Genomic DNA, 19,664 nt, shown 5'->3' with positions numbered 1-19,664 from the left:
GAGGCTTCAGTTTCCCCAGATTTTCAATTCAGGCCTAACGCTAGCATTTAGTCCACAACTGCAATGTGTCTCTCTTGTCTTTCTTAGGTGGGATTAATAACACTGTTAGCTAAATAACTAGCATTTATAGCAACATTTTTTCTTTTAAATAACATCTGCTAGAATGTCCTGGAAAATGTTGGCAGAAATATAAAAATGTACTAATATAAACATCTTTAAAAGTTAAACGTTTGGGGAAAAATTCTGGTTGGTTTCTGAGCTGAACTCAGGTTCTTTTAAGAAAAAAACAAAGCCATAAAAAAACACCCCAAACCCTCAGGCACTTGCTCCTCAGATGAGCAGCTCCCTTGAGTTAATTCCTTCATTTCTTTGCAGAAGTCACTCTGGTGGGAGAAGACCCATCACTAGGTAGGCAATTGTTGGCCTCCATCCCCAACAGAGCCCTGCTGATGGCAGGGAGAGGGTGACCCACTTCTCCAGCCCCTCCTCAGCCCAGGTGAGACTGAACTCTCCCAGCTCATACACCAGGAGAGAGCTCTGACCACTGGACCTGGGACACCCTGGGAGGCTGAGACCCTCCATCCTGCTTCTGGGAAAGCCACTGCACAGCCACACGTCCAGGCATCCTGGCTGCAACACAGCAGACCTGAGGAGATTTGTTTTAGTCTAATAATGATGTACTTGGAAAAGGAGGTATCTTTGTCTTGTGTAAAAGGCATACCTACTGCAGGAACCGTGTCCAGAATCAGCTTCATGGCTTCCCAGCAGAATGACCAAACCATGAACAAAAATACAGTAATTATCCTCAGTCGTTTCTCTTCCTTTAGGTACACTCAGTAACTGCATATGGGATTCTTGGCTACTGGTAAATCTGGTTATTTCTGGTTTGTTTTAAATTCTCAATGTAATCTGTTAACTCCCAGTCTGTCATGACTAACATTTATCTAGAGCCACATTGGAGTTCCTGCCTCAGTTTTGTGCTTTGAAGATAAATAAAAATGTGGAGAGAAGTGCCTAGAGTGCTTATTTTCTTTTAAAAAATATCATGGTATCTTTGTTACTCTTTGTCTTAAATTTAATCATCTGTTTAAAAGCCATGAGTGCTTTTAGAAATGCACAGTATGTCTTTTCATGAAGCAAAACAATGATTTTTACAAAACCATTTCATTTTGTAATTACATGTTCTATTTATGTCATTACATGTGTTTACGCTAATTATGCTGTTAGTTCTAATTACACTAATTGCATAAATACATGATAATCAACTAAAGTTTACTTTCAAAGAACAAAAGAAATTAACTCTACACCTATTTAAGGCCATGAAACAAATCTTTGAAAAGAAAAGAACCGTCATACTTAAGGGCATAGCATTCAGCATTCTACCCAGAAAACTGTGCTTGCCAATACTGCAGTATACACGGTAGGACCAATGCTCTTGGTTATCAAAAAGGTAATCAGGATATTCTAGTTAGCAATTTCATGAAAAGCTCATTAATTTTATGACTGCTACACCAAAAAGTGTGCCCAGCCCCATGGCCTCTTCCTGCATCTCTAAGGAAGATTTTTGCTCAATATTCTTTCTATGGCGATAAGTTACAGGCAAAGAAAAAATTAAGTTTTTTCTAGCATTCTGTTTTTAAGTGGGATCTACTAACCTTTCTGCGTATAAGGTGCTACACAATAAATAATCTTTTGGAAATACCTCCCTAAACAAAATAGGACTCTACAATCCCATCATTTGGTGGCAATGGAGATTCATATGGGCAATGGAGATTCATATGAGGGTCAGATTTTAAACTTGGGAGATTTCCTAAGTGCAGTTCTGCAGAGCTTCTGCATAAGGCTGTGATATTCTAGGCTAAAAGCCACTATTATCCTTACACAGTTTTAATTATACCAACCTCTTAAAATGGTAAAACAAATGACCACCCATGTGCCTCAAGTAACATTATAAATTTATATTGTAATAATCCTCTTAAACCTACAGCTTCAAGGATGCTTTTGTGCTGCACATTCATTAGACTAGTAAGGTTAAGATTTCACATAGCTGAGCATTTCCACAACAGAAGTAGATTCAGTCTGTATAATTTCTCAAATTGCCGCAAAAGTACACACCATCTAATGTGAATACATTTAGTCAAAAAACAAATGTTAAAGAGAGACCCCGTTTCTACAAGTGCTTCTGATCTATATTTTTAGTTTACATCACAAATACAATTCATGAAAGAGATTTAATCTTACAACCTGCTTTCTACTCTCTAACTCAGTTTGAAGGTCTTTAATGTATTTCAGGCTAGAAAGAATCCCTGTACATGTGGGAAGACATATACAGTAAATGCAAGAAACTGTGTTGTTACATACAATATAAAAATTGCAGTGTTCTTACAAAGAAGATGTAAAAGCTCAGCTTATGAAAGAAATTTTAATTCAACCTCATATACAACCTGTAAACCCAATTATATATATTTGATAACATAAAAGAAAGTATCTTAAGTTTGTATACACCTTCAAAAAGAAACTCAGCAATACCCACACAAGGTGCCTACATGAGACCTACAAATCTTATATTCTGTGACACTGGAAGGTTTGAATGATGCAAACCAAATTTGTCAGAGCACCTCACTGGAAGGAAAATCACCCTGATTGCAGTGATTGGGTAGAGAGATGAATAGCTGGCAGAACCATGAGCACAAATGCAGCAATTACATATGCACACAGAAAAATGTTCAGACCTAGATCCCACAACTTAACTATACTGTGGCTCACTTATTAAAAATAAATAAAGAAACAAATCACCTCTGGATTCTCCTCCTTTTTCTTTTTGGTAGCAGTGGGTCCCTGAGCTGACTCTTCAGGAGGTTTCTTTGTCTCCACTTTACTTTCTGTCTGGGTTTGGACTTGAGGCTGAATAATGATAACCTAAAAGACAATGTAGAAATGAGAGAATTCACTATACGAAACTGGATTTTTCTGCCTGAAAACATCGATTCTTCTTTGAAGGCTACTTGATACCCCTGCAGACAACAAATGCAAGTCATGAGCCAAAAATATATATAAAAACCTGTATTCCTAGGTTAAGCTTCTAAATTCATATTGAAGTTTTTAAAAATTAATTTTTATTGGTGCATTATAAACCTACTGCAGCCTAGGGGAACCACTTGATCAGTGCCTCTGAAAATTAGGACACTTTCTATTTAGAGGACTTCTGAAGCTGACTCAGCAGCCTAGCTTTAGCACTCATGTTATCAGTGACTTTAAGGTCTTTCCTTTGATTTTATTCTGCATACAGGTAGAAAAGATGGGATTATTACACATTCAAAACCACAGTCTGATTTCAGTCATACCAGTGTTTTTCAGAACAAATATATGTGGATGGGAAGGAAGATACTCCTCAGTAATACTCATGTAACTGAGAACAGAGTTCAGTCCTCAGCATTTGTGTGTTACGAGCAGTGGATGTTCAGTTTTGCATAAACAAAACAAACTATATGTGGTTTAAATTAAAAATAGTTCTGGTTCAGAACCTATTGGAATTTCAACACAAATCTCTTATACATGCATGTATGTTAGTATCGCCAGCTGCTCATATTTGAATTACCACATGAAGATTTACACGATGCATATAACATTATCTTAGAAGATATTAAACTAAAAGGAATGAAGGACAATTTCTGACCACAGAACTATGCATGTGACTTTATACCCATAATCAAAGCTTCATGAAGGACTATGGAAGATCTTCCCAAGCTCACCTTCTTGATGAAGGTTACTGGATTTGAATGCTGGGCCTTCTCCATCTATTTCACTGCTAGCTTTCAACCAATGTATTTAATGGATAGATACTTTATCTCAATTCAGTCACTCTAGAAGATTCAAGAGCATAAGAAGGGATGGTTTTCTTAAGCAGCATCCAGTTTAAGTAAGAGAAAAATAAATTACGTTAGAGAAGCGGAGAAGAGTGCCTGCTTTTATTTACCTCAAAAGCCATACTACATCATGTATTCTTTTTTAGTACTCTATGAGAACCTGTGCTGCCAACAAGACCCAAAGTAGCATGAACCTAGTAGCAAACTATAGTGAGTGTCTGCTGGGTATGTTGTCAGCTTTTATTGAATCTGTTTCTGGTATAATAGTGGTGAAGTTCTTTTATTTGAAAGCTGAAAAGCAGTACAAAGAAGAAACAAGTAATTTGGAACTTGGTTTTTTTTTTCCTACTGATTTATCTGCTGATCAGTTTTGAAATCCTGAGCTCTCATTTCATTTAGTCTTCCCCTGGAAGTGTAGAAGGGAATGCCTGATTATTTGATATACTCCCCCGGGGTCAGTCAATATAACTAGTATCACTGTAAAATTGAAGAGGGAGTCCACAGGAAATTTGAGCCTGCACAGAATTCAGGGATATTATTAGTGAGGATTGGTTTAAGGAAATGGAAGATCATATGGTCCTATTAATGTCAGGCTACATAATGATGTATTTTGTTCCCACTAAAAAATATGCTTATACACAGATAGATGTCTACCAGCATCTATGTGTCCCCCTAAGAATTTTCCCATTGCTTTCTGATTATTTTCTTCAATAAGAACCACTGACACCACCCTGCACAGGGCTGTGCACTCCCAAGGGAATATTCTGCTTACATCTGCAATGTAATTCCTGTGCTTGATAACCAAAAGTAATGCCATGAAAAGCAGAACCTACCTTGCTGTCGGCACTAATGAGGAGTGGTTGCACTTTAATGCTGTCGTTGACCATAGAGACAGTCGCGCTGGTGCTGATAGGAGTTGCATTGTTGGGGGAGGTGGAAATGATGGCGTATGCCACACCTGCACTGCTCAGAGGTGACGAAATAGCTGTAGGCTCGGTGACACTTTGTGACTGGCTGTTAGGCGTCTGTACATGGCTGACGGTGTTATTGGCAGTCGGGAGGGCAGGGCTGGGGTTTTTGATGCTGACTACAGTTGCCTTCTGGAAGGTAGGAGGCTGCTTGGAAGGTTGGTCTCTGCACGGGGAGATAGGGAGGCTGTCTGGAATCAGGGTCTTTGGCCTAACCTACAAACAGAGAGTTAGAAGTTATCAAGCACAGCCTCACACCATAACGAACAAACACTGCGCACATGCACTCTCCCAGTAGAACCCCTAATTGCATTAACCATGGAAGAGGAGCATCTAGAAAAACATAATGTAGCAACTCGAAGTAGCCAGCCACTCATTTACTTGTGGATATATTCCCAGTACTCCTCAGTTGGGTCATTTCGGAGTCCTTAACTCATTGCAATGCTGAAGAAGAATGGAGGAAAAAGTCAATTCCTCACTTTTATTAGCACGCATCCATACAAATGCTACTCAAGTCACATCCAGTTCTCAGTAGGGATGTTTAAGCCAAAGCCTTTGCAAAGAATGGAAACCCCAGGCACAGTAACTTCCTGTTCTGAAGGGCACAACACTCTTGCTATGAATTAAGGAGTGGGAACTGAATCATTAAGGGAGTTGTGGGAAAGCACTTACAGGACATAAGCATATGCACTTATACTGGTGTATTAGTGAATGAAGATCCTCACATTTTTAAGATGTGCCATGTCTAATGGAGAAGACATCAATCACACAACCACTCATCTCACCAAAAGAAACCCATAACCACCAAACTTCGTATTTTGTTGCGGAAAGTAAAGATCTCATTTGCAGCTGTGGGTGGATGCAGAAGGAACTTCCACGCATAGAGGGGGAAATTGTTTGCCAAGATTTGTGAAGGCTGTGGCTTTACCCAGAGCCATGAATGATAGCTGCAAACAATTGTTTTCAGCTAATGTGATGTGTTTCCAGTGGGGTAATTAACGTCACCCTGTTGACATGGCTCTGTCTTAACAACATGTTAAGTACAGTTCTAGGATTGAAAATAAATAATTTAAACTGCTTCGCATGAAGTTAACTTCACTCCCAGCTTGTTCGTTAGCACGGCCAGATAAAACAGTCGGTTTCCTCTGTGCTTATTTAGTCCTGTCACTTCTCGCACCTTCCATGCTGTGAAACAAAATGACAAGTTGTAACAGACAGACATGGGTAACAGTGCCTGTGTCACTGCACTGTAGTCTACAGGAGCCCTTCCAATGATGCTGAGCAGCCTAAGTAAGCAATTTAATGAAAACACGGGGATTTACTGGTGTGTAGAAAATCATCTTTCAAGGCTGGCCATCATCCTCTATCACGTCAAGGAGAGACGTACCTGTTTGTCCCCACAGCAAATATTGAGGGCAGCAACACACGTATTGCAAGCTCTTTTTGTCTTCATAACTCAGTCTGCAATTGCCAATAGAATCCTAAAACCTACAAGCAGTGCAAATGTGTATTGGAGGCACAGTCCTGCTCAGGAGTGTCTAAATTGTCAGTAACCAAGGTAGATGGAAAGCGAAAGAGAAAACAGAGCTGAAGAAGAGAAAAGAGAAGGATTTGCCCGAGGTCCTGCAGCAGAATCATGGCAAAGCCAGGAAGCTGCTGTGTTCAGTTCACAACTTCGGGGTAACACTGGGAGACCTCATAGACCCACTGTGAAATGATGCAAAACTATGCTAAACTAGGTCTAACCATATTCAAGATACACTGACAGTAACTGAAGGGGTTTTTATCTTTTCCCTCTATCCAGTCACTTTATGTAACGATTATTTCATTTATTTAGTTAAGATATCAGACAAATACCCTGATCGAGTTGTTTAAGAGGAGTCTATAATTAGCTTCATATCCGTAATTAGTTAATGGTCTTATTTTCTAAAGTAGAGCACAGAGGATTGGTTTAAACCCATCTTGGCCCAGGCATTCTGCAAAACTAAGGCTTCTAACACAAACAACAGCTCAGTGCAATAGGAGATGTGATATTTAAAGCACCTTGTTCATGTCTATATCAGAATCAGTTATACAAGCAGATCTTGTAATATCTACTTTTATATTTTCACAAATATCCTTTCTCTTCTATATCTTATATAAGTCTTTCATATGTAAGTCTTTAACAAATTGCTCATGCTCATGTGCTCAGAGACATGTTCACAGAAATAGTATCATTATTCAGAAAAAAAGTCTGAGAAGGTTGGCAAAAAGTTAAAATGTATTACCATGGCTGAAAAAAAAAAAACCAACCCAAATTTAATTCTTAGCCGTTTTGCTAACATTTAAATTTACCACCTCTCCTTAAAACAAAATCATTTTCTTGTAAATTAATATAACATCTGTTACCAACAGAAATACTGTAAACACACAGATAAGCACATATATTCAGAGGAAGAGGGAGAGAGAGAGAATAAGCAATTGTTCAGATCAAAGATTCAATAGAACAGTCACTGAGATCTTTAGAAAGAATCAAGTCTGACAAAAAAATCAGCTCAGGAGTTTTTCTAGCCAAAAACTGTCAATGTAGTCTACTAGGATCTACTGTATCTGTCACTCTTAACTGCACTTTTCTATTTAATCAAAAGCCTAATTAAAACTAAATGCCTATATATATACCAGCTATATAATATTTTCTAGACAATTACATATATATAAAATACATATATTGACTGTCAGGTGTAATACCTCAGTGAATCCTATACACACCCTTAATACACATTCTGCAAGTTGTGGATGAATGCATATTACTTTGCTACAAAATAAGCTCTTCCTGCACAGGCAATTAAACAGACTTAATTTTCCAAGATAACATACTCTCTATAAAGCGCTGCATACTGAAATAGTTGACACGATTTACCATTCTGGTACAGCACAAGAAGATATGCCGAGCGTTTTCTGCCACCGTGTGATACAAAGGAGGTATAGCGGTCTTCACAGTCAAGTCTCTGCAAATTCCCTGGCAAGTTCAGACAATATTGTGAGAGTGTATTTATTTGCGATTATAGAACAATGAAAAGGATTGACTACACAAAAACTTTCAGGTGCTCTTGAGTTACAGCTAAAATAAATTAAAGTTAAAATTATGTTTATTTCCATAGCCCACAGGCATGAATCCAAACGGAAAGCAAGCACAGAAGCCCCGTGTGCTCTAACACCTACGAACCTTCTTCCTTTGAATATAAACACTAAGTGTAAGCACTTAATAAACAGCCAAGTGAAAGACCTTTAGCAGACTTTCACATTAAAACCAAACTGCTACAGTAATATGTAAGAATAAATGGTGTCAGCCAGGAAGAAAAAAATAAATGAAGGAAAGAGCATAAATTCCTTTTCCTCACAGCAAAACTGTGGCTTAAATTTGGGAGATGAAAGGAGGACAATGGCGCTAGCAGAAGTTTGGAAGTAGAGAGCCACCAAAGAAGAACTGGAGAAAAACTAGGGCAGGGTGCAGACTGCATTTCACATGCAAGGTATCAAAAAGACATTTTCTACTAAAAGTAGCACAGGTTGGATGGCACCGGTCCCCATTACAAGAGCCGCAGAAATAAAAGGCGCAAAAGTTTAGCAAAAGAGAAGAAAAGAGAAAGAATAACAGACAGCATGTATGTTACCAAGTGAAAACTGCAACTGTTGGTGAGTGCTACAAATAACAATTCTCCTGCAGCTCAGCCCTCCCCTCCCCAAATATCTTTCATTTAACTTCTGACAGCTGTCAAAACAGAATGTGATACTACCAGGGCTCTAAATGCAGGAGAAGAGAGAGCTTCTTCTTGAATGTAATGATTTCCCAAACCCATGTTGTTCTTGGGTTTCCTCAATACCCACAATAACAAACATTTGATTTTAGGTGGCAATATTCAGACACCCCTGGTACTTCCCGAATAGCCTGCAGGTGAGCACTCATTTCAATAAGATATTCCTGGACCTAAGAATTCACTAGGTGGGAGGTGTCTGCTTTGCAGACAGGGAAATTACAGGGAGCCCAATCCTGTGAGATATGCAGAGCGCTCTTTTGTTCAGCAACATCTAATATGTATTTCAAAGAGTTTCAGAACAGGAGGGAATCAGTCTGTGACTAATACAACTTCTTGTATATTCCATATCAATAAGCTCCATCCAGATGTCCCTATATGATGCCCAAAGGCTTCCATTACACCAAAACATCATTCCAGCTCTCAAGAGCACAAATTGTTGAATAGCGCAGTGGTGAACGAACTGCTGAGTGGCAGAGGTGGGAGAGCCTGATGTGTGCCATCACTGACAAAGGCAACTGTGATCATGGGCAATCTATTTCCTGAGCTACATCCCATCAGATGAGCCGCTCCCATGCTGTAGTAAAGAAAAAGCAGGTAAAAAAGAAAACCTCTTACAAAACAAGCCCTCAAGATCCAATCCAAACAAGTATGAGGGAAAAGGAAGACAAGGAAAGCAAAGCACAAAATTCCTCCCATCTCTGTGGGCAATCTTCCTTAGTCCTAAAGGACAGGATTTAATTAGAACAGCTATCTCTGTGCAGATCTGCTGGTGCTATGAGAATTATTAAGGGCAATTCTGGTAAATGTGTTCTCCTTACAGCCTAGCAAAGAAGGGAAGTTGACAAGTGCACTTCAATCACAAAACCGAAAGGGATCACCATGATCCTCGAGCTCACAGACTGGCCATAGAATTTCTCCCAGAAACTGAAGACAGATTTTGAAAGAAAATACTAAAGACTTCTTAACAATGAATTCATTACGAGCCCAAATAAACTGTTATAATACTTTATTACGCCCATGACTGGAGTTTTATTGCAAGGTTGAATTTGCCTAACTTCAGCTTCCAGTCCCTGGATCTTGTTGCAGCTTTGTCAGCAACACCGAAGAGCCCTCCCCCTCCCCTGTATCAGATATCAGCTGGATCGTGCTCAGCATCAATCAGCCCTTCATACTGGCAGGGCCGATCTGTACGAGAGTAAATTTTTCAGCTCAATGCAATATCACATTGCCTTTGAGAGAAAGGCCATTATTCACACTTTATTTTCACTTCACCCTTGTACTCGGAGCTTAAAAACAAAAACTCAAAATGGATTTGGCACAATTCATATGTCACAGAGGCAAAGTGCTGGGAGCAGCAGACAGAGCTTTCATTCTTGAAAAGCTTTAGAGGATCACACAGAAAACATTAGCAATGGCTGATGAGTGCAATATGGGGTAATTATATCCTTCACCAGAATGAACAGATGCACACTGACTTCAGTAAAGCTGTGTCTGTTTATGCCAGCTGAGGACCGACTCTCTCCTCTTCTTCTTTTTGTAATCAATGAAAATTATGCAAAAGAAAAGGTTCCGTGTAACTTCACAGCAATGACACACCCTAAAATCCAGGTTGCCCAACTCAGCTTTGGTTGATTTTTGATTCCTTTCCTGATAAGCTCCTATTACCTTCAGCCTGGTCTAAGACCATGGTGAAATTAAACACAGTTTATTTTCTTGCCCCAGGAAGAAGATTTAAAACCACATGTGACTATGGATCCACATACACTTTTCTTCCTTCCCCTTAATGGGGGTACACAAAAATAAAAGTACTCTTCAGTGTGCACCATGAGGAAACCCCAGGCAAGACGACCCGCTCCAGTGAATCCTGCGTTTACTTACAGTGTAAGACTCTCCTTAGCATCTACGTGGAATATTAGCCTGGGAAGACACCGAAAAATGATATGAAATGCAGGGTGAAATTCAAGCAGCTTCTCCAGCCCATGTTTCTAATCCTGCTGCTCTGGACCGTGAAGACCAAGGAGGAAATCTTAATCTGATTGAAACCAACAGCAAATCTGAATAGACTTCAGTAAGGACAGAACTGAAACTAGCACCTCGAAACAAACCCTAGTCTCCCATTTTACGTGCCATTCAACCCAATAATCACTTTGCAGTATTTTCACACATACTCAGATTATGTGCACTACATCAGACATTTTCCACTCAACACTAACTACAGAGCTTTGTTATTTCGATTTGTTAGTCATGGAGAGCCAACTTTAGGGTAAAGGTGACATAAAGGTGAGATAATATAACTCCTTTGCAATTTTTAAGAAGGCAAAGCTATTTCATTTAGTTTTTCTTTCCTTCAGCTTTGCTTGACACTACAGAAATGGAAGTTTTGCTGAGAGGGATGTTTGTGTGGGAATCTGCCAGCTCTGCTTTTTGTGTTTGTTGGCATAAGGCAGTCAGGTGGGAGTTCTTTATTAAAAATGTTATCAGTGTTTTGAACACAAAACTGTATTTTCACGGGAACTTGAATGACTTTTGCTAATGAAATGTACATTTTCTCCTCCGCTATACTGCCTGTATTTTCTGGTTTGGCATTGCTGCTATTGAGTTGATGATTCATTAAGTGGCTCTTTTCCATTTGCAAAGGGGAAAACTACCATTAAACCAGCAAATTAAAATCAATATTATTCCAAAAAATAACAAGTAGGGGTTGAAGTTGACAAGGATTTCTGCTTTTGTTTTTTTCCAACTGCACAACGATTCTGCAGTTATCTATGTGCCTCTGAGGAAAGAATTTAATCCTTATTGTTCAGGATTACAATAGAAATATAAAAGCAAGACTGCGATTATATGCACCAGTCAATAACTTACTTCCATTTCTACTCTTTTCAGCATTACAAGTCAGCTTGCTTCTCTCACAGATACTCATCAATGATTAAGTTACTTCAATTTAAATATAAAGTGTCCATGAAGCCTTTAGGCATAAACGAGTGAACATCTGTTTGCTTTCCTCCTACCCGTATACTTTCACAGGCGAGCTCTGGACTAATCCACGCAGCATTCACTGGACTCGAACTCTGGCGTCACTTCAAAGACCATGGATGCCACTGCTTTGTACCGTCCATCACTTTAAAAGCTTTTCCTGCTTCTAGACAACAATAATGGCACATTATAATGATCCGACTCATTTACTAGCCAAAATAAAAAAACTTGAAAGACAAAATAATACTGAAAATAATGACAAAAATTATTTCTGTCTGCTGACAGTCTGACCAAGATGGGAGCACACAAAAAGCTCAGATATCAGGAGATGAAAATGAAGATTTTAGGGACAGGAAGCAGTGCAGTGAATTCCTCCAAGCCTATGCTGAGGTATTGAAGACAGAGAAGACCTTCCTACCTGCCTGTCATTTGGCCAGAGGCCCACTGCAAGCTTGTACAAATGGCACAGAGGCTCAAAGAGACAGCACAGTCTAGATCCAAGCCAGACATGGATCTGAAGCCACACTGTTCACATGAATGCAAATGGTGTCAATGGATAGAGGGGAGACCTCTCATCTTCCTGATACTCTGCAAAGCAGCATTTGATGTGGAGAAACATAAGCTTTTTCACCTAGGAAAAATGCACCATGTCAGGTGTTAAAATGGCTTGAATATTTCCTGGGGGATTGTATGGGTACTTGAGGCTTCTACGTGCAGACTATCATGGCGATCTGATTTCCATGGAGGTCCTTTTCAAAATGTTCATGACTGACTGGATCTGAAGGTCTTAAGCATCAGTAACAGCCAGTTCTGCTTCTTCTTCCAGACCGCCCTTGATTAGATTTCTCTGTTAAGAGGGAGGTACTTTGGAAAATGTGCATCTGGGTGTAGTCTCCCTGGATACACCATACACATTTATCTTTGTCCACCATACATATTTATCTTTCTGCAGAAGACCAGATTTCTTGTCACTGCCAACCTCTGGCATACTGCTATTCACAAGGAACAGTTCTTATTGTACCACCTTAGTAATACCTTCATCTGTCTTGGCTGCACTACAGCAGTGTAAAATACATATTGTGGAACACTCCACAAGTTCCAAGAAGTCCATGCCTCTCTCAGCTACTTATCAAACCTATCCACTAGTGCGTAACTGAGATTCCCACAGACTTTTCAATATAGTACCATGTTTTCATGCCAATCTTCAAAGCTCGCTCTGTAGAGACTTAGTATGAAACACCAAGGTGCCGGGATTCTCTACAACAAGGCTGATCCTCATATAGGCAGGCATCTCAACCTTCTTTTTTACAAATTAAGGGCACAAACCTCATCACTTTCTACAACAAACATTTTCCATGTTATACTCTTCTGACAGAAATATATAGCGGCATGCAATTAATAGTAGCATGCCTATTAAAAATAAGCAAACTGATAAAAAGGAACCCTAACTAAAATTCTCAGCTGCACATGTTTCTTCCCAAAGGGAAAGGACAAGAGGAGAAATAGCTTACAACTGATGTTAATCTTTGTGCTTAACACATTATGGGAAGGTGCTTCAAATATAGTGACAAGCACAGTATAAAAGCTTATATAGAATAAAACAGATTAACAATTGTATTTATTAAGGGCTACATTTTCAGCTAGGCTTCTGCAAACCTTTCTTTTGAAAAAGCAATTTTGTTTCTGTTTTCTCCATGCATACAGTCAATGAATATTAAACACATTTACAAACCCCTTAGCTTGGTTATATACCATGCTGATTAAGTTACCTTGAATTAGATTATCTCTCTTCTCCTTCACTAGCATTCCACCACACCCCCATGGAAGCACTCAGGGTTATATACCAGAAAGGTGTATGACATCCCTTAGGGAATTATAGTCCTTTTCTGATATTGTAAAAACTACTTCACCCAATTCAATTATTCCTTACCCAAACAAACTGTAAAGTTCTCTCGTCTCTCCATTGCACAATTCTGTGTAACTTTTTATACAAACGGGTATATCTGCTAGCTTCTTTTATAGTTTTAAAAAAGGCTGACTTGCATTTAGCAATATTTTTCCACTATCTAATGGCTATGCTCAGTCTTAACACATCACACTTAAAAATTTTGGTTTTTTTTTTTTTTTACTTACAATGCAGAGAAAGGCTTTGCCGCAGACCAATCTCTTAACACATTTCTTCTAAAGTATACAGTGGCATCACGCAACTTGGGTTCTGTCTATAGGAGTAATTTTGCTTTCAAGAAATCTTAAAGAAGTCCTACCACCAGAGAAGCCAGGAGTAGTGGTTGGTTTTGGTACACACACGAAGAGAATCAGCAGCTGTCAGTGGAACTGAGCTCAGGAGTACTATGACAAGAAATTTCAAATATGAAAATGTGCATTTAAGTTTCCAGAACATCTAGAAACAACAGTCTCTGGCTTGGCTCACACAGTATCCAGTGATGAACAAACATACACTAACAAACCAGCCTCTGTCTCAAAGCAGCCTGCAGCCTAGTGACCGAAATCAGACCCTACTGAAATCACTACAGAAGATGAAAATTAAGCAGCACTTAGCAAAAGAACTGGCAAGAGGTGACTGAAAAATACACACATTTCATCTGACGTGGCTGTGTGTACCTGTATCCTTTCAGCCCTAACCTGCGTGACAGCTCCACTGCAGGCACTTGCTGTGCGACTCTCTGGTCTATTCTAGTCAGCAGTGTCATGAGCAAAGCCATCCCAAGCCCTGCTTTCAACCAGCACTGGAAAAATAGGTCAGGGAAATAGCATTATAATCTGATTTAACTGCTACTGAAATCATCACGGTCTCTCCATTAATTTGAATGAGAATTGGATTGGGCCCAAATTACTGACAACAAAATGGGAGGTTTATTTTAGTATCTTCATCATTTCATTTAAAATCTTCCATTTGAAGAACATAAAATAAGATTTCCCACATGCCTCCAGGTGGCTACAGTGTGACTTAAATTTCTATGTAAACCAGTTCAAAACAGACGCTCTGCACTGCAGCTGCAAATTGGAGCCCCAACTTGACATAAGGACACCTCCTCCTTACAGTTGATGGGTGCCATAAAGCAGAGGAACAGCTCAAGAGTAAGAAAGTGCATCACCCATGTGTTTGAGTAGAGGACCTTCAGGATCTGCTGTAGAGCCTGCAGTTTCAAAACATCCCACGCAGCTGGAAACCTCAAAGGCCAAAGTAAAAAGATAAAGACTATCTGGAATTAACTTCCCAAACACCATAGCTCACAGCAGAAATTTTATTTATTTGATGAAAGGAAAAAATAATTTCATATTCTCTAAGAAAAAAGGTCTGCCAAAGAGGCTTGTTTTGGCAAATAATGAATGCCTAAAGAAATACTGTTGGTATTGTACAATGAACTTGTAATTAATGTTTGTTTGCTCACCATTTAATAGCAGTTCTGCACTAAGTGATGGGATTTTGTTGCCATTTGTGAATGTGCAGATTTTGAAACTTCATTCCCCATATGGAAGAGCTCCCAGGGGGTCATATCATTAACCCATTCAAATGAACAAAGCAAATGACAAATATCTGTACAAATGTGGAAAATGAGAAAGCTGTATGTATTATTTTACACAAGTAGTTTTAAGTGCCTCAGTTTACTTGTGTGGCATTTTCCTGCTTGACTGCATAGAAGTAAATCGAAAGAGTCTGTCTAGACGAAGAGAGTGAAAGCATCAAAAATATAAAACTCATTTAGATGTGATGAGGGGCTTTTAAATGGAGAAGTCCCCTGTTTCTTTCTTGCCAGCATGGCAATGTTTGTGCTTCTCATGCCTACATCTAAATCTAAAGGGATTCTGAAATCACAAAGAGATGATGAGACTGGCCAAAAGGAGAAATATCAGGTAGTAATCAGTGTGCTGTCAAGAATGCAGACACTGACCCGGATTAATCCCATTAATCTATATGCACCTGAAATAGAAGTGCAATCTGTCCGGCTAAGAGTGAAACCACTTCCAGAGGGCAATTCAGAGACAAGTAGGCTCCTAATATGGCAGGGATCTCAAAAGGATCCAGAGCTTCAACCCCTCCATGGACAAGAAGAAAGGCAGCAAATATAGACAGGATTAAACCAGTTTAGGTGATTGCCACTGTGCCTGCCACTGCACTTGCACCAACTGCACCTAGACTTAGCTGCTTGAGTAAATAGGCAGGCATACAGGTGGGCTTATTGAAGCCTTTACTGCTAGGGTTTCATTGCTATTAGGGCTCTACACAATTAACTGCTAGACTTCGCAGAGATGGAGGTCAGGGAAGGTGCAATACCTTGCAGAAAAGGATCCAGCTATAGCTAACATGCATGAGTACAGACATTGTACTGCTTGAATTGTTTGTGCAAAATACTATGGACTACTTGGCAGAGGAGTGATGAATATCATTTTGCTTTGAAAAGGCTGTCCCTTTAATTTGCTGCTACACCCAAAGTAGAGGTTTTAGCAAATGCCAAACTCAGCTGGACCCTGCTTGTTAGTATGCTTGGGACACAGTGGCAAAGCTGCCTTTCACAAAGTCAGTCCTAGAATGGTAGGATTGTGCCACTAACTCAGAGCAAGGTACAGCAGCCATGTCTGTCACCCAGTGGGAATAAAGCAGGAGTAGCCATCCTGCTCTCTAACCACGTCTGATGCATAACAGCTGGGAGGACAGGCACTGTGAAAGCACACAGTGATAGCTTTACATTACTCTGATTTATGGCTATATTAAATATATTTTGAAGGCATATGACTATTTACTTAGAAGCAAAACTTTCCACCTGTAGATGAAAACTTCATCTCGCTTGAGGTATCTGGCAGAAAGCTTTGATGGGTGGAGGGAGTTCCCCGCTAAGAAATAATACGGAAATTTTAAACTTCTCTGTAAGCCTTGAGTGGGAGAGGAACATACAGACCATGGTGAACTGCAAAGGAGGACACAGACTGTAAATGGGGCAGTCTGTTGCTGAGGAAGTAAGTACTGGCCTGTGAAAAAGCCAGAACTAACTCAGAACATAAGATGTATCTCTGATAACATGGTCTTACATACAGCTGCCTACTTAGATTTTAGTTTTGACGGAAATGAGATTGCTATGTGGTTATTTCCCATGCTATGTATACAAAACAGAAAATTTAGTGAACTATGGCTTCGGGCTGCTGAGGAAGGGTTGGTGTTTCATTAGTATTAAGTATGATTGCATAAACAGGTCTGAAACTGAAGGCTGTATTTTCACAAAGTGAAATACAAACAAAAACACTGCCATGAGCTAAACAGCAAGACAGAAAGGATATGTGTTCCTTTCAAAAAGTTGAGGAAATCAGCTTCCTCCACTTTTTCCAATTCTTCAAAATTGAATCTAACAATGAATGAAAATTCTTCTACTTACAAAAGTATAGAACATTGATGCCTCCCTAAGGGCAGCATTTGCAATGCCATCATCATTGCTGAAACATAACCTTAATGATAATTTAAGCCCCTGTTACAGGTCTTTCAGTTGCTCTTGAACCTCATCTGTTTTCAGGAGCAATCTGCTCATCTTTAACACCCCAAAATGGCAGAAATCAATGTGTTATTATGCTATAAGAACAACTGAAACGCAGTCTTGAACTTGATAAGAAAACTATAACCTTCCTTTATGTTCACAATTTTTCCTTCTACAAAATGTAATTTAAACAGAGAATTTGAGACCTTTATCTTGGAAATACTCCTTCCTCCAAGCAGATATAGCTTACAGATCTTCTACCAGATTCTGCCACTAAGAAAATATTAGGAAAAAAATAAAGGAATAACAGGAAGACCCAACATTGACTTCAGTGCTTCAGAGGAGTTCATATATGAGAAATAGACCTCTAAGAGCCACATAGGGAGAAAGATGTTTATACTCCATAATCATGAATTCAAAAAGCAAATCACAGAACTGCAGCAAAAACCTTGTTGAAAATTACATCCAAAAATTTTGAGAAAGAGGGCTGAAATGGAGAATAAACTGTGTGGTTAGGGAAAGAGTGAGAGATATTTAGAAAAGAAAACACAGCTTGAGAAGATTTTTAAAATCTGTGAGTGTAACTCTCCTTTCACTCCTACCCAGACAATCTTGCCTCAGTTTGGCACCTGAGTTCATTGCACCAAAACTTTATACTGGGGTAGACAGGAATAAGGCCAGTAAGTTAGTAAAAGAATGTGTGAGGCTAAATCTTGAACAGAAAGGTTAATACTTCCACCCCTTTTTTAATTATAGAATTGCAGATTTTCACTTCTGTGATTTGTGATTCATCTTATAAAGCATAAATTTACATTTCACCTTATGTACTTTGTTCTTCCACAATGAATCTACAGGTTTTTTTATAGCTTTTCATTGTGCTAACAATATGCTCCCAGAAGAAAACTGATTTATCTTTTTTTTTTTCATTAATTAGAGAAAATCACAACTCTGCAATTCAACTCACTGAAGGTGAGATTTTTATTCAGCAAAATGAGTGTGCTGACTTACCCAGGCCTGAGCATCAGACAGGAACAGATCAGAATACATACCAAACAACACAATCCCCCCACTTTGGAACTGTATTTTATACCTGAGGTAGCACTGCTGGTCCTTGTCCTGCCAACCTCTGCAAGGAGCTGACCTGAGGAACCTTAATGGGCACTGCAGTGATAGTTCCCAAAGTCTGTTGGAAGAAGAACAGTTGAACACAGCTTAAAATACTTGCACAGTTTCCCCAGATAGAATCTGCCCAACCCAGAGGTTCCCCTTCCAGCTCTTTCTTTGTCTCTTCTCGACTTGTGATGAAAGGTGTAATACTCTTATGAAGCTCTCTTATGCCTAAAGAGTCAGAGACTCTTCCTTCTCTTTAACCTTCTCTACAAAGCACCTTTAACTGAAGCCTATTGTCTCCTTAGAGCATTTGGTAATTCTGAGTAAAAAGGATACATCTCATTGTTGTGAAGTTTTTCTGGTACACAAAGAAAACACAAGCATGCTGCCATGGCTGAAGGCTGTGTATGCACTAGCTTGTTTTCAAGAGATCTGAAGAAAGGTGAAATGCACCAACGCATTCAAAATATGCGTTGGTAAGATGATGCATTTCATGGTAGCCAGGGTCACAGAAGAAGCTCACTGTGTCTTAGTAAATAGTAAATACTGAATTATTAAAACTGAAAGCTACCTACAAATCTACTACAGCACACTGTAACACAACATTCAGCTAAGACAACATTCATTTGAGCCAACACAGCAGCTATTGCTATCCACACTTCTTTTCTCTACTCACGTTTCTCTTGGTTGTATAACAAATTAATCCAAAATTTATTTAAGATAGAATATAATAGACTGTTTCTGTTGGAAGGGACCTACAATGATCATCTAGTCCAACTGCCTCACCAATTCAGGGCTGCCCAAAAGTTAAAGCATATTATTAAGGGCATTGTCCAAATGCCTCTTAAACACTGACAGGCTTGGGGCATTGACCATCTCTCTAGGAAGCCTGTTCCAGTGTTTGACCACCCTCTCGGTAAAGAAATGCTTCCTGAATTTCTCTACATTTAACTCCCTTCAAAAAAAAAGCATTGGATCACAGCCAGCAAGATGAAGCATGCTAATCTAATACTAACCCAATCTGGTAATCAAATTTCTCAATAGAAAGAAAACTACAATGTAATCAGCTCAAGGAAAGCAAAACTGTGGCAAGTCCATGCCAATATGTTCTCCTCAGAACGCAACAACAGAGTGGTAAACCAGCCTATTTCATTCTAACTGCAGAATGTGATAAGAATACCATGCATTTTCATGCAGAATATTTTTAATAAACTTGTCCTACAGAGTTTATATTTTTACTGCTGCTACTCCTCTTGGAGACATTTGTGGGTGTGGTGCTCTATATTCAGCAAAAATTAAAATTAGCGTAAGATTTGCCTGAGTTAGACAACAAGAAGAGCTGTATTGTTATAAACATGCAAGACAATTTTTCCTGAGTACTCCTGGATTATCAGTACCCTGGATTATGCATGGAAAAATATACTCCATCCTTGGCTCAAAACTTCTGTCTTGAGCCAAGGGCAG

The 19,664-nt window shown here is 39.2% G+C and overlaps 1 protein-coding gene across 3 annotated transcripts in view; it reads right to left on the bottom strand.

Moving 5' to 3' along the window:
• PHF21B (PHD finger protein 21B) overlaps positions 1-19,664 on the bottom strand; it is a 164,434-nt gene that overhangs the window by 23,714 nt on the left and 121,056 nt on the right. For 2 of the 3 annotated variants that reach the window (XM_030480322.1, XM_030480323.1), the window contains 3 exons: positions 18,181-18,273; positions 4,700-5,050; positions 2,797-2,919 (listed from right to left, as the gene is read on the bottom strand). In XM_030480322.1, the coding sequence (XP_030336182.1) occupies positions 2,797-2,919; positions 4,700-5,050; positions 18,181-18,273 (567 nt within the window). The remainder of the gene's footprint in view (positions 1-2,796; positions 2,920-4,699; positions 5,051-18,180; positions 18,274-19,664) is intronic. The other variant, XM_030480324.1, reaches the window with a different exon arrangement.

Source organism: Strigops habroptila, chromosome 3 (genome assembly GCF_004027225.2).
Source record: "Strigops habroptila isolate Jane chromosome 3, bStrHab1.2.pri, whole genome shotgun sequence".
NCBI lineage: Eukaryota > Metazoa > Chordata > Aves > Psittaciformes > Psittacidae > Strigops > Strigops habroptila.
The sequence above is the reverse complement of the archived record's forward strand: the minus strand, read 5'-3'. Positions and strand labels throughout refer to the sequence as shown.